Here is a 23,173-nt window from a genome sequence, read left to right on the forward strand (position 1 = left end):
AACTGCAGCACAGGTCACAGGAGAGAGTGGACAAACACAGGGCTAGGGGGCAATTGTCTTCATGCTGCTGGCAGGAAATGTATTAATTTCCTATGAAGATGAACCCAAGAGAAACAGCAGCAAGAAAGATTTAAAGTTTCAAAAGAAGGACTTCCCAATACCAAGATGGGGATTATAGGTGACTGGCCCAGCCTGTCTGTCCCCAGTTCTAAGGTTAACCTCAGGGAGGTTCCTTGGCCCAAGTCCCCAAAGTCTGGAGGACACCTAACAATTTGGAGACAGTATAGCTCCAGATGACACATGGACCAGACACCCAACCAGCCTCGCTTGATGTCCTTGGCTCCACCCCACAAAGACACTGACCCAGATATCCCTGCTGTTCTCCCTTCCATAGTCCCAACACAGTTACCTTGTCCAGGGCACAGCAGGGTCATCTCAGGCTGATCCGGGAATCCAGCTGCTGCAAGTGTTCCTGAACCCCAAAGGGGATAGTGGGTGTCCACATTCTGTAGAGGGGACATGGGCCAGGTTAGAGGGAAGGCAGTCTGGACTCCCCAGGGCAAGCTACCCTCAGCCCCACCTCCCATTCTGCATAGAGCCTTAACCACACCCCACCTGGCAGCAAGCATACAGACCAGCATGGGATCACAGGATGCTTGGAGGCTCCCTTCCTATCCTGACACACTGTATGACCTTGAACAGGTCTACTCTGCCATATTCTCTTTAGCTGTAAAGTGAATTCTATTGTGATTTCAGTATGCTCTGTCCCCCACAGGCTCACGTTTTAAATTCCTTTCCCCCAGACTGGGACACACACTAGTTTGAAGGCTGTGAGTTTTTAGGAGGTGGGACCTGGCAGTAGTAGGTCACTGTGGGTGGACCTTTGAAGGCCGCTTCCATCAGCTAGCTGCTCCCTGCCAGCATGTGAGCAGCTGCAGGCACAAACTCCTGCAACCAACTTCCCACCACAGTGGACAGCACCCAGTGAGACCCAAATGTGCCTTCCTCCTGTTTGTTGTTTCTGGTCATAACGAGAAAGGAGTCTAGAGATGCCACTATCTTATCTGAGAAGATGCACACACCTGTGCAACCAAAGTCATCTGAAGAGCAAAGGGGCCTGGACATCAGACATCACAGTGGCTTAATAAGAATAAGTTTAAAGCTGGGCACAGCACAGCACATGCATCTATAGTACCAGCACTCAGGAGGCTGAGGCAGGGGGATCGTGAGTTCAAGTGTAATTCTGCTTCAAAACCAAGTAAAAAAATGGGTCTAATTATATGAAATTGCTATTTTTATGTTCTAAGAATGATTTCATATGGTTCACCCTGAATAAATATTGAATGTTGTATGTGGCAACAGAGTCCTAAAAGTTTAGGACTGGGGACATAACTTGGGGTTGGACCCCTTGCCTAGTACACACCAAGCTCTGATTTGATCCCATTGCCACATGGGATTGGATAGGCAGAGCATGCTTTAATTTCAGTACTTTGGAGATAGAGGCAAGAGGGTCATCCTTGGCCACATAATGAGTTATAGGCCAACTTGGGCTACATGAGACCCTAACCCATAAAACCTTCTTTCTATGTCTTAACTAACATGGCCATCTCAAGTCTTCTCTGCAGATATCACACCCTTACAGGGATGAACATGCTAAGGCCTGCAGAGCAAATCATCTGCCAGCCCATAGACTCACACATAGATCTCCAACCCCAGGGGCAATGCAACTTACGCCAGCGTTTCTACTTGAGGGCACTTCTGAAGGCTGGAGGCCAGCTGCTGGGCACCGGCAGCTGTGAACTTGTTGAACTGGACACTGGAGAGAGAGGCCGACCCTGAGGCCTGGATACTCCCATCCCAACCCTCCCCATGATGTAGGTGGGAGACCCCCTGCCTTCCGAGGTACCACTGGACCCCACACTCACTCCATCACCCGCAGAGACACCATGTCTGGAAGCACTTGTGCCAGGCTCCTGGCTCCTGCGTCACAGATGCAGTTATTGTACAAGCTGCTGGCAACAGAAGAAGGAAGAGGGTTTGGGGTGCTGGGCCAGCTCAGGGCCAGGTGGGAGCCACTACTCTATTTTGTCTGTCTGTCTGTCTGTCTGTCTGTCTGTCTGTCTGTCTGTCTATCTACAAGGTCCCATGTATCCCCAAGCTGTCCTGGAACTTGATATGTAGTCAAAGATGACTTTGAACTCCTTATTCTCCTGCCTCCACCTCCTGACCACTAGGATTGCCATCACCCCCAGCTTATGCAATGATGGGGATGGAATGAATCCAGGGCCTCATATATGCTAGGCAAGCACTCTGACAACATGAGCAGGCAGGCCTTACTATCCCATTTTACAAATGGACTAATGAGGCCCAGAGAGTTGAGGTCACTTATCTGTAGTTCCATGACTGTGACTACAACAGGAAGTTGTACACTGCTTGATGGCTTAGGCCTGTAATTCTAGTCACTTAGGAAACTGAGGCAGAGGGATTACAAATTCAGGCCAGCCTGAGATACATGAGACCCTGTCTCAAAATAGAAAAGTTGGTTTCGCTTTTTGTTGTGTGTTGTTGTTGTTATTGTGTGCAGAGCCTGAGGAGGCCAGAAGAGGGCAAGGGATCCCTGGGATTACAGTTACATACAGAGGGTTGTGAGCCACATGTGGCAGCTAGAAATTGAGCCCAGGTCCTCTGCAGTCAGTGCTCTTTACTGCAGCCCCTCGAAATAGAAAGCTAAAAAAAGCTGGGGTCAAAGCTCGGGACAGAGTGCTTGTCTGGTATACATGAAGTAGCTCTGGGCTCTGTCCCCAGTGACATACACACATACGTGTGCATGGGGGAGGGAGGGAAAGAAAGGAGGGAGAGAGAGGGGAAAGGGAGGAGGGGAGGGAAGAAGGAAGGGAGGAAAGACGGAGAAAGAAAGAGGGGGGAAAGAAACAGAGAGAGAGATGAGAGAGAAAGAGAGGAGGGGGGAGGAGGAGAGGTGTTTCCCAGCCCAAAGCATTTGGAAACTCCAAGGAGCACAACTCCCTAGGTTCAAAGACATGCCTCTTTCTATCTTGGCAGTTCACTTGATCCCCTACCCACACTCTTGTTCATTTGTAAAATGGATGGGAGAGCACCCAGTGCCCAGGGGTACTGTAGGGAGAGCAGATGGGCTCTTGCTGACTTATGCAGAGGACTAAATGTTAACCAGGATCTCACAGTGTGACATATTCACAGAAGCCACTGAGAGCCATGTGAGTCACCACAGGAGGGGTGATCTGTGTTGGCCATGGGAAGAAGAAAATCTGGAAACTGCTAAGATTCTGGAGATTTTGAAGTTGGAATGAATGTATCCTGTATTATGAGATAGCAATAAGCCATCTGCAACTCAAGTCCCAAGAGATCTCATACCCTCTTCTGGCCTCTGTAGGTACTGCTGCATTTGGCTCACAGGTGTATGCACAGACATAACACCTGTGCACGTAAAATAAAACATAGTGCTTAAAAAAGTTAAAAAAGGAGAAAGTGAGCTGAGCACCGCTGATCATTGCTCTCTGCTTCTTGACCACAGAGGTGATGTGTCTCCACCATGATGGACTACACCCTCATACTGTGAACCCTAATAGCCCTTCCTTCCTTCCGCTTCCCTCTCCCCCTCCTCCCTCCCTCCCTTCCTCCCTCCCTCCCTCCCTCCCTCCCTCCCTCCCTCCCTCCCTTCTGTTGTCTTTGTTAGGTTTCTGGTGACAGTGGCAGTAGTAATTAGTGAGCCTGCCTGGCCCACAAGCACCTGCCTGTGTGATCTGGACTTTCCTGACCTCCTATCCCTCTATTCTGAGGAATCTTCAGTCACCTCAGGAACCCCTCTGCCCCTGAAAACTCATCCTCTTCCCTGCTTTGAGGCCATTGTGCCTGCTGCTATACAGAGCTTCTTATCTCTATTTTCCCACACAGGGCCATGTCTCACCACGTCACAGCACCCCTGTTCTTGGAAATAATCGGGTGACGCTCCCATTACACTCTACTGGGACATGCCAGTTCCCTTCCTATAATAAATCACTGTCTTAAAATACCTTATGTCTGTGCTCTCTGTCATAGCATGCAACTGGAAATCAAGGACATCCCATGGTTTAAGTTAGGGAATAATGTACACTTAGCACAACTTTAGGGAGTTAGGCTGGCACCAAGTGTATGTGCACTATGAACTGTGTGCAGTGGACAGCCTGATCATCCGCATAGAGGACCTGGTTGGAAGGATGTAGGAGTTGCTGCCTCAGTAGAGATGGACAGAAGTCGCCTTTCCTAGAACATGACTTGGGGGAAGGAATTCTTTCCCAGGTGGTTAGCAAAGAGCTGCTAGTGGTGAGCTGAATGCCTGGAACTCTGGTTCAAGTTCAATTCCCATCTCTAACACCTCACCAAAGACTGCTGAAAAGTTGGAGCTGCTACACTGAGGCCCACCAGGAGGTGGCAGTGTAAGCACAGGCTGGAAGGGTGAAGGACCACTCAGAAGCCAGCACAGCAGGGCTCCAGTCCAGCTCTCCTGCAGTAGATGGATAAGGGACAGCCAGCCGCTGCCCACTAGAGACAGACTGGGGTACTACATGTGATCCACTGACACAATTCTTAATATCCAGATGAGGAAATAGATGCTTGGAACAAGTAAGCAACTTTCCCCAATGTTCTGGTGATATTCAACTCATTCCAGGCCAGTAAACCGCCTGGTGACACAAAGACCTTGCAGCCAGCAAGAAGGGACCATCTTCCTGTCCCCCATCTCGCCAGCCCACTCAGTGGAACACCCCACTCACCTCAGCCTTAGGAGGGACTTGGCTAGGGCCGGCAGGGCTTCTGCAAGCTTGCAGGCACCCACATCGGTGATGCTGTTCTGGGACAGGCTACGGGGACACAGGGAGGAAACAGTTCAGGAGTGGAAGGCTCTCCCTTTCCCATTGGCCTCCATCATGAGTCTAGAAATGCACTACCTCACAGGTGACCTGTAGCCACAGACCGGTGATAGCCAGCCTCGGGGAAGGTCATTGGTCATACAGATGGACCCACAGGAGCCACTTACAGATAAGTTTTGTTACAGAGAGAGTGGGTGGTGGGGTCAGAGAAAGAGCACTCCCCTCCTCTTCCTGCTCTCTAATTCGATAGTGACCTTTTCCCCTCAGACTGTATTCCAGCCCTCTAACTACACACAGTCGGCGCTCAATAAGTGTGTACATGTCCAGGAATAGAAAGGTGAGAGGGAGAGAGGAGAGAGGGAAATCCATCTTGTAGTATACCTAGACCATTGTAAATTATGGAGACATTTACACTGTATATCAATGAGATTGCCACATGAACTTTCAGAACATTTCAAGCTTCTTAACTTGGTTTACAACATGGAGTTTTATCTTGTTTGTTTTGTTGTGGGAGCTGAATGAAGGGCCTTATGCATGCTAGACAAGTGCTCTACCCTTGCTGCGCTCCCAGAGCTTTTAAATTTAAAACTCGTTATCACTGTTGTGTGTGTGTGGAGGGGTGTGCTGCCATAGTGCACTCGTGGCAGAGGACAACTCTGTGCAGTTGTGAGTGAGAGCTCCTGGAGAGAAGCTGTGTCTGCAGAGACTGATGACGGACCAGAGCTGCCGTGGTGGGGAGGCAGTGGGAAAGCGTGGGAACAGCCACTCCTTGCTCACCTCTGTGGCAGAACAAACATTCTGTGGCTGATAGATAGAGGCCTCTTGGAATCTATTAACTTAACAGACCACTAGCCTCCACCAACCCAAAACCTAAGCCTCTTATCAGACATCTTGGGCCTAGAGAAAAGCTTCCCTTATCTTAATGTCCCTGCCTCTCTGATATACCCACCAATGTTTTTTGTTTGTTTGTGTTGTGTTGTTTTGAGTCAAAGTTTCTCTGTATATAGCCCTGGCTGTCCTGGAACTTGCTCTGTAGACCAGGCTGGCCTCAAACTCACAAAGATCCACCTGCCTCTGCCTCCCGAGTGCTGGGATTAAAGGCGTGCGCCACCAACGCCCGGCCCTTGCCTTAATTTATGACTTCCTTTGTTCTGTAAAACTTTGTGGAACTGCTTCCATGTTGGAACATGGAATTTGAGGTAATCTAAATCTGAGTTCCTGAGACCTGGCCACTCAAAATGACTCCCAGATAAACTCTCAAGTGCTTTTAGGATAAGAGCAGTGTTTTTGCACTGACACACTTTTACATGAGTTCTGGAGACCAAGCTCAGGTCTCCAGATGTAAAACTTGGAGGTGCCTTCCCCCTCTGTGTCATCTTTTGTAGCCCAGGCTGGCCTTAAACTCAAGATCCTTCCCTTCCAACATCCCAGTGTAATTTTCACTCATTAAGCTTTTATTAGGGTGTATTTTACTTTAATGCATTTTTCCTCTTTCTCTTTTGTAGTGTGTGTGGAGGTCAGAGGATCATATGCTAGAGTCAGCTCTTTTCTTCTTCCACGTGGGTCCTGAGGATGGGCCTCAGATTGTCAGCTTGGCAGCAGCCACCTTCACTAGCTAAGTTATCCTGCCAGCCTTCCCCCACTTGTTATTTTTTTGAGACTGGTTCGCCAGGCTGGCCTTAAACCCATGGTCATCATACTGTCTCAGCTTACTGTATTATAATTATGATCAATTTATTTGTTTGCTTGTCGTTTATTGTATTTGAAGATGCCTGAGGTCTGGGAGCAGAACCTTTTGGGTCTCCACTGTTGTCTGTGAAAGCAAGGGTTCTTTAAGTCTTAGTTCACTAATCCAATAAATGAGGGCTGGAGAAACAGATTGTTAAAGTGCTTGTCTTGAAAGCATGAAGACAGATTGCCAGAACCCACATAGAAATCTAGGCATGGTGGTGCATGCTTGTAATCCCAGCATGGGTGAGGTGGAGACTGGAACTCTAGGGTTCACTGACTGGCTAACCCGGCATAACTGGTAAGTTCCAAGCCACAGAGAGACCCTGTCTTAGAAGAGATGGGTGGTGTTGCTGAGGTGGTCTCCCGACACCACACACACACACACACACACACACACACACACACACACACACACACGCCCCACGAGGAAGAATGGATGATCAATGGCTGAAGAGGAGAGTGTGTGATGACCCAGAACAGAATGGGTGAATGGCAGTGTTCAGATGACAAACACTGAAGCCATGGGGGAGGCAGGCCCATTGTACTTACTTGAGTGTCTCCAGGACCTTGAGCTGTGTAAAGGTGGCTGCGAGCCGCGACACACCCTCGTCCCCGATCTTGTTCTCACTAAGTGAGTCCAGGCTGCGGATGGGATCAAATGGTGGTCATTGGCCCTCAGGTCCCAGATCAGCCACCTCCGGCCCTGGTCCTCCTCTAGTACGGCCACACCAGCTTCACTCTGAGTCTATGGGAACTGGCCTGCACCACCTGGAGGCGCCATTCAGCTGGTCAGGGCTACAGCTAGCACCATGGACTAGAACTTCAGCTTGTCTTTGTAGGAGCTCCCTGAGCTTGTCAGTTACCCTAACCTCTTACTGAGCAGCTTCCTGCTCCCACCTGTCTGCCCCTTGGGGTTGCTAAGAGCAGTGAAGGGGGGCTGTGTGGGGAAAAAAAATTCAAGCTTGCAAAGTAACTCCAAACCTTTTTTTTTTTTTTTTTAATCTGGGGATTCCCGTCCTCTGTCCCTTTCCTGTACTAGGTGTCACAAGTGCCCATAATGAGGTCATTTGGGTCCCACATGGTTCCCCCGTGGAGAAAGTAGTGGGGAGCAGAGGGAGAAAGAAACAATGAGAAAGACTCCCCATGTGACCTGGAGAAAAAGTCTGGGCTTGTCAGAGAGCAGAGTGGGGGGGGGGGGGGGGCAGGGTATGTAACTCACTCTAGGTGCTGCAGGGACGAAAATGCTGGAAGGATTTTTACCAGTGTGGGGAAAGCCTGGGGGCCCAGGACCGGGCCCAACCTAGGAAGCAATGGCAGAGGTCAAACACTGAAACAGCCACAGTGGCGTGCAGGCCAGAACAGTCTGAGGCCCCTTCCCTGCCTCCCCAGCTTCTTATCCCTACCAACTGGGCGGCCAGTGCCCCTGCTTAGGACCACTGAGAAGCCTACTGGCACCCCCTTCTACTTTAAGCAGCAAGCCAGCTCTCATTCCTGCTGATGTGCACACATACTCACCCTTACCCTGGGATGTTCTCCCTCAATGCCAGCCATGGCCCTGGCTGTTCTGGAACTCGTTCTGTAGACCAGACTAGCTGTGAACTCACAGATCTGCCTGTTTCTGCTGGGGTTAAAGGTGTGCTCCCCACTGCCCAGCTTGTTTTTGCATTATTAAATAGCTATGCCCCACCCCTACCCCGTGTGTGTGTATGCATGCGTGTGTGTGTCTTTGTTCATGTGCATAAGTGTAGAGGTCAGAGGTCAGGGTTAGGGTCTTCTTCAATTTATTTCTAATTTTCTTTTTTAATCTTTCTTTCTTTCTTTTTTGTTTTTTTGAGACAGGGTCTCACCAAACCTTCAACTCCCCTATTCAGCACACTGGGAAATTCTTCTCTCCCCTGGTACTAGGATCCATGCTGTCACACTAGACTTTTCTCTGGGTTCAGGGACCCAAAACTCAGGCCCTCCTACTCTATCTGTCTCTCCAGACCTTTTCTTTGCTTTTTAATTACACAGAGAAGCCATTGGGTGGGGGCTGGGGAGACAGTCCAGCTGGTGAAGTACTTAGGAGACATGGCGGGAGGATCCTCGACTAAGTAGACAGTTTGAGGCCAGCCTCAAAAAGAGTGAGAGTAAAAGAACAGAAAGAGAGAACCAGTTCTCCAGCACTAGGCACATTTTAAGCCTGTTATCTCAGTTCTGAACTGAGGGTCTTCTTACCCCCATTATACAGATTAGGAAGCTAAGGCACAGAGAAGTTAGGGAACTCACACAAGTTCACACAGCCTGATTGACTAGATTTCAAGTCCTTAGATAAGGACAGCACAGTGATCATGGTATGACTAGATACATCCAGTATAAAGGACTTTATTCTATATATTAGTTAAATTTATAAAAATGTAAATAAAAACTAATTTTTAGTCTGAAATTGCATTTTTGAACCTTTAAATTTTTTATGTCAGTATAAAGGTCTGTATACTGTATGTCACATGTGAGGTGGGGGGAGGGAGGCTGTGGGAGCCAGGGGACTTTGAAGACACTGGAGCTGGAGTTATAGGCTGTGGTGAGCTGCTCGATGTGGGAACTGAACTTGGGTCCCTGTAAAAGGAGCAAGTACTCTTAACTCCTAAGCCATCTTCCTAGCCCCTAGACTTAAATTTGTTTAGTTAGTTAAAGAATTAATTAATTCGCTTACTTATTTATTCATTATGTGCATGCACACAAGTGTCATGCCACACGTGTAAGGATCAACACAACTGCAGGTGTTCTTTCCTCCTGACATGCGGGCTCAGCTTGGTCGTGTCACTGGCATGCATTTGTTTGAAATAGTCGTTGTCTGATAAAATTATGATTCCTTTTTTAGTCTCTCTCTCTCTCTCTCTCTAGCCCAGGCTGGCCTTGAACTCATCAACCTCCTGCCTCAGCTCCCTGAGTACCTGAGTACTAGCTGACAGGCACACTAACACTTAAGATTTGTTTGTTTAAATGAACATAATTACTGAAAAGCAAAAGATTACTGCACATAGTCAACTTAAATTCATTCTGGAATTTCCTCCATGTCTGGGACCCAAACTCGGCAACCTCAAGCTTTGGGGAAAGGCCAGCGATCAAGCGATCAGAGCTGGGCTCAGCCTTGTGCTGGGGGCCGGTGTGGTCCCTTCCTTCGCCTTTGGATCTTGGGTCCTTCAGTACTTAGCCCCGGTTTGCAGGAGGTGGTCAGAAAGAGAAAGACCGTCATCATCACTTCATTCTCCATCACCTCATCTCACTACTTGTCTTCCAGGTACCAGAGCAAGCAAGGCAAGAAAGCCCTGAGCAAACAGAAGTTCCCATTTTCATAGAGCTGGCATTGAGGGGAGACAGATTATCAAAGCAATTAGCTCATGGTCGGACTGAGAGGTAAAGGATGCTATGGACAAACTCATGGTGTGGAAGTTCAGAAAGGGCCTCAGAACCCTGAGATACACAGTCAGCGGGTCAAGATGTTTACACTCAGGCTGGCAACCTGAATTTGATCCCTGAGACTTGCATGGTAGAGAGAACCAACTCTTGCAAAGTGTCCTTTGACCGCCACAGGCACACCATGGCAGGCTTGGACATACATATACCTAGATATATAAGCAAACAAATGATACAAGTTTTAAAAAAGAAGATGAGCCTGCTGTGTCAGGAAGAGCATTCAGGGCAGAGGCACGGCCACAGCGAAGGCCTGGGACTGGATCTCATTTCAGATCCAACCTGAAAGACGGAAGAAGGAGCAGAGGATAGGAAGGGAGTAAGGAAGAAATGGAGAGGAGAGAAGGGAGAATGGGTGGTGAGGTGATGATGAACCCGGGCCTTTTAAAATTTAATTTAATTTGACTTTATTTTGATAAGCTCTCTAGCCTAGGCCTCCAACTTGCTGCGTCAGGCAATCCTAAGCCTCTTGCTTTCCTGCCTCTACTTTCAAAAGGGACAGCAGGTGAGTGCCACCATGCCATGTAGGTAGAGCTGGGCATTGAACCGGGGCTTCATGTGTAGCGTACTAGGAAGTATGCTGGCCACTGAGATACATGTCTCCACCCCCACCTCGCATACATGTGGGGGTTCTCATCTGGACTGATCAGACAGCAGAAGAGGCCTGCAGGGTGGGGAACATGGAGGTGGTTACACTAGACACCCCAAAATAGTCCTTTGTTTCCTTCCTTTCTTCCTCAGAATCGTCTCAGGGCTTCCAGCCTGTAGGTGGCTGCTGGTTTAGCTCTAGTCTGTTCCACTCTGCAGCCTCCGGTACCCAGAGCGCAGTTCCGACCTCCAGGGAGGGGCTTTTTAAACTGAAAATAATTCAAAGCCAGAAAGCACCCTGTGGCTGTCTTCAGACATTTCCTCTTTTCAGCAATATTTTTACCTCTGTACAAATTTGGCATCTTATGTCCTGTTGAAAACAAGAGGGACTTAGCTATCTGTGGGGTGCAGGGTAGCTGGCAGAGAGTGGGTGACCATGTGGGACTACAGGCAAATCATTTACATCACCTAGCCTCAGTTTCCAAATATGTCCACTGACTATCTTCTGGGCAACTCTATCAAAGGCATGGAGGATCTTTGAGACAAGGCTTTCCTGTGTAGCCCTGAGTGGCCTTGGACTTGTTATCTTCCCATCTTAACTTCCCAAGGGCTGGTGTTACAGGTGTGTGCCACCAGACCTGGTTGGGCAGATCTCATCTCTAATGGGACCAAACACTGACAGAGCTTGTTAGTCAGCTAGGTAGGCTAACCTGGTGCTTATGACTTTGAAGAAACCATGCCAGTTTCTCAGATCTCATATGCCCATTTGTAAATGAGAGATGACATCGGTGTCCTCCTCCCTCCACCTTTGATAATGGAATGAAAACACTTTGCAGTTGGAAATTGTTGTTAAAGCACTGGTAGAGCATGCCTGCAATCCTGGGTGCTTGGTGGGGCTGATGCAAGGGGGAACAGAAGTTCAAGGCTAGACTGGGCTAAATATTAAAACCCCCTTTCAAAATAAGAAACACACAGGCTAGAAATGTAGCTAAATTGGTAGAATTCTTGCCTAGCACACACAGAAGCCCTGGGTTCTATTCTTTGTACTGCATAAGCTTTTGTGGTGGAGTGTGCCTATAACCTCAGCATTTGGGAGGTAGAGGAAGGAGGCTTAGAAGTTCAAGGTTATACAGCTTGGCTTGGCTATATAGCAAGTCTGAAGTCAGCCTGGAATACATGAAACTCTATAACAAATAATCAAACAAGCAAAAAGTGAGTTGGTGATACAGCTCAGTGGTGGAGTGCTTGTCTAGTATGTACAAGGTCCTGGGCTTGATCCCAGCATTGTGGGGAAGAGCTGTTCAGACAGCCAGACCCAAATACAACATCCAGGGCTCTTCATGGCTCATGTTCTGGGGGCAACTCCCCAGCATAACCCAGATACCCAAGATTTCCTAGAACCTACGGTGCCCCATCATCTGTTCCTTCTACCCTGGTGGCACTGCTCAGGGAGGTAGCTCCCAGGCCTGGCTGCACGGGCTAGGGGACCAACTGTCCCAGTTTGCTGAGAGGGAGTGGTTCCTAAGAATGCAAAATTCTCAGTGCCTAGCCAGATCAGTCCTAGGCAAGCTGGACCCTAAGCCACTGGAGTTACATATCCACATTTCTCAAGAAGGATCCTTCTAACTAAGGGAAGACCCAGAGAAGCAAGTATGAGGCAGGGTAGGGTCTGAGCAGGCATAAGACTGGGAACCCTAGTAAGTCTACTCAGCATTCAGGCTGGGCCCTGTCCCTGTAGGTGGTAAGGACACCTGAGTTCAGAGAGCAGTGGCCAGGCTGTGCATTCCCCTGGAGGAGTCTGTGTGGCCAGGGCAGTGGTCAGCCCAGGCACAGGAGCAAGGTGCAATTCCTAGCTCAGCAGGAGGAGGACCCAAACTGAGGTCCTGGGGACACCCTTCTGTGTGAGGTCATGGTCTGGGGCACACTGGGCCCGTGGCTCCATGTTGCACTTCCTCTCCATCCCTGTGAGCTTATTCCCTATTTCTCAAGTTTCTGTGATGATATCACCTCCTCCAGGAAGTTCCCTAGCCCACCCTGCAAGGGAACTTGCTGGCACATGTTCATCGTGGACCACAGTCTCTGCTTCTCAAAGAGCTTTTTGATGAGTGAATAAGCATGAGCTTCTGTGTATATGTGTGCACATGTGTGCATATGTATATGTTTTGCATGCATGTGTGAGTGTCCATGTGAGTGAGTGTGTGTGTGTATATGTAAGGCATATGTGTGTGTTATATGTGTGCATGTGAGTATGTAGGGTGAGGTGGGGAGGTGTGTGTGTGTTGTCCTGAAAATGGGTCAGTTCTCTGCTGTTCTGAGCATCTCCTGCTTTCATCCAGACAGGTCACACCCAGCAGGTGGGAGCTTTTTTCTCAGTGGTAAGTGAGAGAGCAAGAATTATCCAGTTCTCCCTTCCTGCTCACCATGCCTCTGGCCCAGGATCAACTAAGACACCAGAAACAACCTTGGGTCACTGAGGCAATTGCCCATCCTTCACTTACGCAAACTCTAGCTTCTTAAGATCCCGGATGGCAGGAAGATCCAGAGCTGCATCCTCTGAGGGGTTTCTTAGCCTACAGAGAAAGGGCTTTGGTAAGTAGGTGTAGGCCCACCGGTATACCCCAGTGCCCGCATTCTGCCCCCAGGGCTGCTTCCTTGAGAGCTGTTGTTGACCCTCCACTGAAAAAAGCAACTTTTGGGGGCTGGAGAGATAGCTCAGTGGTTGAATTTCTACTGCTCTTGTGGAGAACAAGAGTTTGGCTCCTAACTGCCTGTTACTCCAGCTCTAAGGGGGCTTGATGCCCTCTTTTGGCCTCCACAGGCACTGCACTCAGACACACATACACATACATAACTAAAAATAAAACACTTAAACAAAGAACAACCTTGGTGGGGAGTTGGAGAGACGGTTCAGTGGATAAGAGCATATACTATTCTTGCAGAGGACCAAAGTTCAATTCCCAGCACATCAAGCAGTTTACAACTGCTTGTAACTTCAGCTCCAGGGGATAGCCTTAACCTCAGATACATGCACATATACAGACATACACATATGTACATGTAAATAAATAATAAACACAATATTTAAAAAGAACAACCTTAGAGTCAGGCAGAGTGGCATAAGCTTATTTTACCAGCTATTTGAGTGGATGAGGGAGGAGAATGAAAAATTGGAGGCCAGCTTCAACTACATATACAATTCAAGGCCAGCCTGAACAACTTAGTAAAACCCTGTCTCTAAATAAAAACTAAATGTGGGGATGTAACTCAGTGGTAGAGTACTTGAATAGCATGTGTGAGGTCCAGGGAGGAGGAGGAGAGGGAGGGGGGAGAGAGAGGGGGTAGCACTCAGCCACAATTCTTTGTCCTCTGCACCTTCGCTCTGTTATGGGTCTGGACTTCCCGAGGGGCTGCGAGGGTCCCTTCAGCTGGCAGATGCTGAAGAGATCCTTGTTAACCCCTGGCCAGTGATGTCTCCATGGCTTTAGTGAAGGACCTAGTACAGGGTATTAGGCTTAGAATGGAGCAAAGGGCAAAATCGGGGTCCCTGCCTGGCTGGAGCTGCAGCAGAGGGCAGCTCTGAGGACAGGACATGCATGTGACAGACGTAAGCAGCCTGCAGAGCCTAAAGCCACCTCGTGCTCCTCTCCTCCTCACCTCTGGGTCTGCACAAGGCTGTCCAGGTCTTCCACATCCTTTGGAGACTTGGCCTTGAACGGCTCAAGGGTGAACTTCTCCTCTGCTGCCTGGAGTAACTGGGGCTCTCCCTGATGCCGGAGGGATTCCCACAGCACCATTGTGTCGCTCAAGGCGGCCCTGTGGAGGGAGGGCCTCAGAGCCAGGCACAGTGGCCAGGCTGGATTGCAGTGGGGGTGTTGCTCCACGAAGGGACCTCCCACCTCCTCAGATCTTTCCCTTTCTTAGCTTGATCTCCACCTCCCAGGACCTCATCTGCCTTTATTGCTTTCCCTTTCTTGAAAAGGCACAATTTTTCTCTGGCTGCCAGGAAGGTCAGTGCTAGATTCTGGGCATACCTGTGGCAGACCTTATAACTTGAGTAAAATCTGTCTAGCAGGAATGTGGGAGGAAGTTTTTCTAGAGATGCCCTGAAATGCTCAAGCAAACTGCAAAATGGACTTGAGTGAGTCGAATGAATGAGTTTAGAGCCCCCATCCTGAGGTACAGGGTGTTCCTGCAGGGCTGCAAGCACCACTGGAGCCTGAGCTCTGGGAAGGTTACGCTCCTGCCTGAATACAAAGAGCAGTGACAAGAGGAGCCCGGGGGCAGAGACACAAAGGGAGTCCATGTCTTCGAACATGAGAAAATGGCGGCAACTGAAGGACAGAAACAATCTGGACCCGGGTTATACTGAGATTCTAGATGCGTTCCAGTGCCTGGCACACGGCAGGCATTCAAACACTGGTTAGAAGAATGACACTCCCGCTCCGGGCTGTGTGGCAACAGTTACTTTCTCTGACCCTCAGTATTATCATCTTAAAATTGGAGGGGACTGTTCTGTCCCACCTGACGCTGTGCTTGTGGAACAGGGGCCCCCAGAGCTACAGTCCACGCCTACCCTGTGTCCTGCCCACACCTGAAACTGGTGACACAGCTGAGTCCCACGAGGTTCCCCAGTCCAGAGGGCTCAATGCCAGTTTGACGAAGGTCCAGGGAGAAGTCCTGGCTTGCCGTCTCTAGGGCCCTGCCCAGCACGTGCACATCTGGGGGTGTGAGCCGGGTGCCCAGGAAAGAGAGGTGCCCAGGGAGCTGGTGTACCACGTGCTCCCAAATCCCAGGTTCCTGTGTCTCATGGGCACAATGCAGGAGCTCCAGCAGTCGCCCAGCCCGCAGCGACCCCAGCTTCAGGCGTTTCAGGTACCTGGTAAGAACCTTGCGTTTTCTGTCTGCCACTGCAGGCTCCATCAGAGCTCCCAGGCAGTGGGCTCGAGGCTGGAAAACCAACCCAGTCAGAAAGCGTGGTACACCCTCCAGCCAGTTGTCATAGGGTCTCTTCTTCCTTGGGGTCAAGGCCAGGTACTGGGGCAACTCTTTGTCTCTGATTTCATTGCACTGTGCCAGCCACACGGCGCCCAGGAAACACTGCAGCAGAAAACTGGAGAAGGCCAGCTGGGTCTCTGTGGTGCCCATGGTGGGATGCACCAAGCCTTGGGTCACGGCCCAGGTCCTCACCTCCTCTGATAGTAACTGGGTCCCTTGCAAGGTGCTTTGGTGCCTGCGACCCAGCTCCCAGGCCAGCTTGGCCAGCTCAGTTAAGGCCCCTGGAGGACTGTCTCGGACTGCAGGGCCTAGCAGGCCGACATAGAGTCCTGTAAGTGTACAAGGCAGCTGCGTCTCTGTGCCCTGTTCCAGCAGGGCCTTGGAGAGCTGGCACACGGCCCGGCACAGAGCAGGGCTATGACTATGGGTGAGGAGAAAAGGTTGGCCCTCAAGGAGGCCCAGGGCCTTGTCTTTGTCCCCCGCTGTCCCTGAGTTTTCAAAGTAGTGTCTCATGTAGGTCTGGGCCTGTCTGGTAGAGAAGCTGGGTACCTCAAAGATGGCATCCGCCTTGCTCAGGCTCTGAGTCAAGCGGCCCCGGGGCCGGGCTGTGAGAAGCAGGGTACAGCCGCGTAGCAGCTTCCGCTGGAAAAGCCCAGCCAGCAGTCCCCGGAAGGAGCAGGGCTCTGGGGGCAGAGGTCCACATGGTCCATGCAGGAGGCCATCTTGGGCCTCCAGCTCCTCAAAAGCATCTAGAATGAGCAGGACCCGGTCTGGTTGCCTCACAATGTGACCTAAGACCTCATCATCCATGACCAGTGGCTGCAGGCTTGGGGGACAGAGCAGATCCTGCAGGTGGTAGGTGTCTCCTGGGTGATCCAAGCAGTGACAAGGGACATAGAAGACAAAGTCATATTGTGGCAACTGGCCACGGGCCCAGGCCTGACTCACTGTTCGGGCCCAGTGGCTCTTGCCCTGGCCAGCCTTGCCCAGCACAGCAACCACCTGTGTTTCTCGTGGTCGCCGGCGATCGACAACAGCCTGAAGCACCTGATCCAGGCCACCACGGGCTAGCTGGCGTTCTGTCCAGTCTGGAGTGGCTAGCTCTCTTTCCTGGCTCTTGTTGCTGCCTCTTTCCAACCTGGCCCGCACCAGCTCCACCGCTACCATGGGAACACTCAGGTTCTCGGGCTCCACCTGGTACTTGTCCTTCAGGGAGTGCTGGAACCGCTCCACAGACGCTACAGAAGCCAAGGGTGAACCAGAGTGCATTAACAGGGTGAGGGGCTGGGGAAGGGGAGGGTGTCCAGAGCCTCCCCTCACCAGTGTTTCCATCACAGTTTCCAGCCACCAGCTAGCTCATTCATCCACACCCACTAATTTTCTCTTTTTATCCATTCATTTCTGCCTTTAAATTATTTATTTGCATGACGTGGGCTCATATCAGACTTCCCTTGAACTCACTAAGTAGCTGAGAATGACCTTGAACTTCCTGCTTTCACCTCCTGAGTGCTGTGATCCTGGGGGTTGAACCTAAGCTTTATAGCTTTATTCATGCTAAGTGAGCAATCTGCCAGCTGAGCTACATTCCCAATCCTTTTTTTTTTTTTTTTTTTTTTTTGTAGCTTCTTAACTCAGAATCTTACTTTGCAGCCCAGGAAAACCTCAAATTCAACTCTTATCTGGCTACTCTGTGGTGTGTGTGGGAGGGTGTTTACTGGGATGAAACCCAGGGTGTCAAGTTTGCTGGGGAACATGCTCTGCCACTGAGCTGCTCCTCAGGCCCTTCAGTCACACGCCAGCCTGGGCCACTCATCCCTGTGGGGTTTGGAAGGGGAGCTGGCTGCTTGTGGACTCATCATGTTAAGTGAGATGAGCCAGGCTCAGAAATACATATATCACATATTTCCTTTCGTATTTGGAGCTTGGAAACACACACACAGACTGACACGTAGATCTAGATATGACATATATATATATATATACATATATGCATGAAAATAGAAGAGTTTTTAGTGGAAGAAAGGAGACCATTGGGAGAAGGGAATGAAACAATAGATGATAAGGGGTGTAAGTAAGAACAAATACATTAATTATATATGTATGAAATTGTCACAATGAACTCCATCATTTTGACAATGGATATATACTAGTTAAAATTAAGGTTTAAAAAGACAGAGGTGGGATTGATGAGATGACTCAGTGGGCAAATGTACTTCCTGCTAAACCTACAAACCTGAGTTCTACCCCTGGGCCCTCATGGTGAAGAAAACTGACTCCTGCAAGATGTCCTCTGACATGTATGCTATGCACACACATATACACACATATGCACACACACAGTGAATAAATAAATAATAAATAAATAATGTAATTTATGGCCCTTGAAAAGACAGCGGGGCTGGTGAGGTCTCAGCTGTTGGTAGGGTGCTTGCCTTGTGAGTATCAAGCCCTGGGTTTCAAAACCAGGAATGTGGTAGCACATGCCTATAATCCCAGGAATTGAGAGGTAGAGGCAGGGAGATCAGAAGTTCAAAGTTTTCTTCAGCTACACAGCAATTTGGGAAAAAAGAAAGAAGAATGAATGAAAGCAAGAGGGGAGGGAGGGAAGGAGGGAGGGAGGGAAGAAGATAAAGGCAGTGGGCCTGGTATTGCACACCTATAATCTTAGTGCTCAAGAGGTTGAGACAGTAGGGATGTGAGTCTGAGGCCAGCCTGAGTTACAAAGTCAGTTTAAGAATGTGAGCTACACAGTGAGATTCTGTCTCTAAACAAATAACAGCAACAGCAACAAAAGGAGTTTGAGCCCATATGTCTGAGTTCAAATCCTGGCTCCTCCATTGGTGTGGCCGTGAACCTCTGTATGCCCTTCTATGCTTCAGGCTAGTTCATCTGTGAAATGGAGGTGATACTGGGGCTGGGAAGGCGTTCATGCAAAGCTCAGGAGTGCACGCGGAAGGAACATCCAGTAGCTTAGCTTTCTCTCACTTCCCTGACATCCTCCCTTCTACTGCTCCACACTTCGTCCACTCACTCGTTCTCCTCTCTCTCATCCTCTCCGTCGCAAATGCAAGATCTGTTCCCACAGGTGGCCCCTGGGAATAGGGACGTATGCCGTGTGGACCACTGTTGAATGCCAGATAGATGTGGCACAGGGGGAAATCAACTGGGCAATGAGTGGATGAAGAAACAGTGAATGGAGGGGCAAGTGAGCCGCCAAGGGGCTGACTAAGCAAGCCTTGCATGAGTGGAGCAAAGTGCTATTTTAGCTTTCATTTCAGGTCTCCAGGACAGAGGGGCTCAACAGGCGCTCACCCGGCCATTTCGGAAGCTTGATGGGAGACTCGGGACCCTCTTGGCATGGGGAGGGGGATGTTGTATCCTCTGAGGATAGAGAAGTAAATGTCAATTAGACTCTGGAAGGTTCCCAAGGACTCCTGCCAGTATTGGGGGCATCAAGAGGACAGAGCCACATGCCTGAGCCTCCGAGGCCAGGTTACAAGAAGGCAGCTCATAACTGTATATGAGATCTTTATTTCAGCCAGCTGTACTTAAAAACAAACATCTTTAAGCAATGTTTTAAAGATTGCGGTAAGCCAGGCATTGTAGTATCTGTAATCCCAGCCCTAGGGGAGGCAGGGGAATTTTTGCAAGTTTACAGTCAATCAAATAGGCACATATTGAGTTGCAGGCCAGCTGAGGCTATACAGCAAGACCCTGTCTCCAAACAAAGAAAAGTGAGGTTAAAAACATGGCATGCAAGCTTCAGAAGACCCAGGCAAGCCAGGTCTGCTTTCACACCCATGGATCAACAGGAGGCTTGTGGCTTGTGGCTCTGCTTGGATGATCACACAAGTCCCAGCTGTCACCCAACCCTCAGTCACACTCCCTGCTTCATCAGTCCTCACACACCCTCCCTCATGACCAGTCACCCATGAGTGTGACTTGCCCATCTCCTCAGGCTATGACTGTCAGAGATATCCTTCCCCAAGCTCTCTGCCCCATTCCCAAGGCCTTTTTCAGGGCCCCAGTCCTCACCGGCCTCATTTACGCGGGAGGTCAGCGCAGGTTCCGGCATGCTGGGCAGGTCAGCCACAGACGGTGCAAAGGGGCTGGTGGAGCATGGCCGGTCTGGGGATTTGGGGAGGCTGGAGACAGTAGGGCTGCCTGAAGGGATCACATGGTTGACCTGGGGCATCTCACCTACACCAAAGGGAAAGAGGAGTGTAAGAACCAGGAGTGCATTGGGTCACCTCTACTTCAACCAAACTGTGGAGTGCCAATTGGCTTTTCCCAGGGCGGGGCACTGCATCTGTGTTAAAGCTGGCCAACTAGAACCTTCTGTGGCTGTGGAGACAGGAAAGGTTTCAGGTCCAGAGTAAATCTGTCTTGGGAGTCTTTAGCACCCACTCCCATAAACATTAATTGCCCACCTCTGTGTTTGACCTAACATCCATAAGACTTCAGGTAAAAAAAAGCCTTTTGGCAATGTACCAGGAAATGCTATTTCCACCAAATCAAAGGCTAAGAACGCCATCAGGTCGAATCTGAGGAGTTAGCAGGGGCACCTACTTTGCTGTAACCTGCCTATGGTTTCTACCAATGTATGTGAAAGATGCCCCAATTTATAACTCAATTTGTTCTGTTATTAAAAGTTCATTTAGCTGTTGCCACGTTGGGATGTGGTATTTGGGCCACCATGAATCTGCGATCCTGGCCAGGGTCACTTATACCTAGCTTCAGATCTCTTATGAGGTGAGAGCTTAGTGAGTCTGGGAGAGAGGGAACCTCCTAGTGAAGACATTTCAGGGTGAAACCGGGGAGAACCCCGAGTTACATCATTCCCATGCATGAAGTGGACACAGCCAGCTCACAGGGTGCCAGACAGGCATTTCCTGGAACTCCGTGGTATGATCAGAGCTCACGTTCCCTAGACGTTAGAAGCTGTCTGGGCCACCATTGTCTTGTACAGAAATACACATGTCAGTACATGCAACCATAAAAAGAGGTTATGGACTACAGCAGAAGCGTCCCCCACCTCATCCCTGAGAGCCAGACATGCCTTGGAAGTCTCTCAGGCACCATTTAACTGATCAGGAAGAAAAGGCAAATTAGAGAGAGCTGTGCAAGATGCACACAAGACTGTCCACATCACACTGAATAGAGGTAACGAGACAATTAACTCTGGAGTTTCTTGTTGTTTGGCTTAAGGATGAGTGTTACTGATGTCAGAGTTTAAAAGCGAAGCTGCGGGTGTTTGCTTGTTTGTTTAAGGGCTGGAGGGATGCCCAGTGGCAAAGAGCATGCATTAGTTCCCCAGAGACCCTGAGTTTGGTGCTGAGCATCCATGCCAGGCTGCTCACAACCTGTAACTCCAACTCCAGAGAGATCTGTCACCTCTGGCTCCTTCAGCCACTGTAGTCATGCACGCTCACCTGTGTGTGTGTGCGTACACGTACATCAAAAGAAAATCTTTTTAGAAACTTTTTTAAAGGAGGAAAAACTAAGGGGAGGGAAATAGTGACACACAGCAGGTCACACATGCAGACCACCTTGACTTTGGGGGAAATGAAGGTAGAGAAAGGTTTTCTGGGGAGGGAGGATTCATTCATATTTCCAAGTGCCTGCAATGGGAGAGAACAGGTATGTGTGGGGGAGCAGAGACTCTCAGTTGCGACACTGACTCGCACACTCACCATGGTAGATCAGAACACTGGGGAGCCCTGTGCCAGCCCCCTGGATTTGCCAGAGTCCCTGGGGCAGGGTGGGAAGGAGCTGGATGTGTCCAATGGTGAGATCCAAACAGTTCGGTGAGGACCTAGAGGGGGGCACTGCAGGAGACAGCGGCAGTGAGGGGGACCGTCCACAGCACCCATCTTTGTACTTCTGTTTAGTAATGCGAGGTGGGTGATCACAAGGGGCTCTCATTTCTCCAGGAGCAGCAGCTGAGCCTGTCATGCCCTTGGTGGTGTCCCTATAGCTTAGCAGGGTGGCTGACAGAGACAAGGAGTGAGAAGTGAACGAGACTGGCAGGAAAATTCCCCCACGAAGATGTTTCCTTGTGAGCCGGGTGTGCTTTCTACCAGGGTGTGGGTGGAAAGGAATGGCCCAATAGGGGAAGGGGTTCCTGTTTTGGTGCTAATCCCTCAACCCTCTGCCAGAAGGGAGGGGGCATATTTCCTCTAGGCCCTCAACATACCAGATGTCTGAGTAGCTCCCTCTAGGTGTATATGGCAGGACACTGGTTCTTGATTGGACAGAGCAGGTGGTAGGTAGGGCATGGTGGAGATGCTTGCTGGCCCCATCAGGAAGCTCCCGGTCAGCATGGGTACCATAGAGGGCTCAGCTGTGGGGAAGGGGTGGTTTAGAAGTTGGATGGGCACCTGGAGTGGGGTAGGCCTCCCAGGACAGTAAGGATATCTCTCTGGGCAGTTAGAGGAAATGCCCGTCCCCCTCTGGGCTCTAAGTAGCTGAATAGGCTAGTTACTGATCATTTCCTTGTGGCTGGACTCAGGGGCCATTCTAGGAACCCCTGGGTCAGACTGGAGAAGCCTATGACTGGGCCTGTAGCTCCAGCCCCTCCTACATTCCCCAGCAGTCACTGAACCCTTGGGAGACTAAGCACCTTTCCCCAACCTTCAGGCTCTATGCAAAGAAGGGCAGGGTTGTACCACATGCTCCCCATAGGGTAAGCACAGCACTCTCCTCTACTGAATGGGAGAGCTGTGAGATGGGACGGATCCTGCCTTCTGTATCAGATTTGGGCTCCCTAAGGACTGAAGATATCTCTCCATCATGTTGGGGGATTCAAGGAGGCTGCTAGGAGATTTGGGTGGGGGAGATAAGTTTCCCACCATAGTGCAGGCTGAGGAACCACCATCTCAGTTTGTACCCCATTCACTTCTCATAGCTGTGTGATCTTGGGCAGGTGACTTCACCTCCCTGAGCTACCTATTTCCTTCCTTCCTTCCTTCCTTCCTTCCTTCCTTCCTTCCTCCCTTCCTTCCATCCATCCATCCTCTCTTCCTTTTCCCTCTCTTCTCCTGTCCTCCCTCCATCCCCTTCTTTACTTTTTCCTCCATGATGCTAGAATTCAACCCAGGGCACACAATAGGCACACATTCTACTCCTGAACTACTCCCACTCCCAATCCCTGATGCTCAGTGCTGGCTTGTGCTGTATTTAAGGACACCTATGCTCCTCCAAATGGGGCTGTCTGGACCACCTGCCCATCTCACCAAGCTTCCTGTGCTTTGGATCCATAGGGTGCTCTTCTGGGGAGCCTGCAGAAAGAAGCCTTAGATCAGTGGCCCTGGATTGGGATGTCCCCAGCCTTGTGATTTCTTGGTTTCCCAACAGGTCATGTGGCCTTGTCTGAGGGCCTGAGAAAGTGTGTCCCACTTCTTCCCTACTCCTCAGGATGCTGGCCAGTTCTGGTGCTTGAACTCAAGTCTCAGCAGTAAGAATCTTGGCAGGTAGGTGAGAGAAGGAGAGAGGCAGAGCCCCAGAACCACAGATCGGTTGAG

The 23,173-nt window shown here is 50.0% G+C and overlaps 1 protein-coding gene across 10 annotated transcripts in view; it reads right to left on the reverse strand.

Moving 5' to 3' along the window:
• Positions 1-23,173, reverse strand: part of Ciita (class II major histocompatibility complex transactivator) — a 51,363-nt gene that overhangs the window by 2,209 nt on the left and 25,981 nt on the right. For 4 of the 10 annotated variants that reach the window (XM_021235592.2, XM_021235590.2, XM_021235595.2 and 1 more), the window contains exons 6-19: positions 22,886-22,930; positions 21,847-21,993; positions 21,344-21,478; positions 19,686-19,850; positions 18,963-19,031; positions 15,247-16,888; positions 14,310-14,468; positions 13,154-13,225; positions 7,834-7,914; positions 7,164-7,256; positions 4,788-4,874; positions 1,926-2,012; positions 1,733-1,816; positions 410-506 (exon numbers count right to left, since the gene is read on the reverse strand). In XM_021235592.2, the coding sequence (XP_021091251.1) occupies positions 431-506; positions 1,733-1,816; positions 1,926-2,012; positions 4,788-4,874; positions 7,164-7,256; positions 7,834-7,914; positions 13,154-13,225; positions 14,310-14,468; positions 15,247-16,888; positions 18,963-19,031; positions 19,686-19,850; positions 21,344-21,478; positions 21,847-21,993; positions 22,886-22,930 (2,942 nt within the window). In that variant the 3' untranslated portion in view covers positions 410-430. Of the gene's footprint in view, positions 1-409; positions 507-1,732; positions 1,817-1,925; positions 2,013-4,787; positions 4,875-7,163; positions 7,383-7,833; positions 7,915-13,153; positions 13,226-14,309; positions 14,469-15,246; positions 16,889-18,962; positions 19,032-19,685; positions 19,851-21,343; positions 21,479-21,846; positions 21,994-22,885; positions 22,931-23,173 lie in introns of those variants that run through there. The other 6 variants (XM_021235593.2, XM_021235591.2, XM_021235594.2 and 3 more) reach the window with 5 other exon arrangements.

This window comes from Mesocricetus auratus, unplaced genomic scaffold, assembly GCF_017639785.1.
Source record: "Mesocricetus auratus isolate SY011 unplaced genomic scaffold, BCM_Maur_2.0 Super-Scaffold_100007, whole genome shotgun sequence".
NCBI classification, from domain to species: Eukaryota; Metazoa; Chordata; class Mammalia; order Rodentia; family Cricetidae; genus Mesocricetus; species Mesocricetus auratus.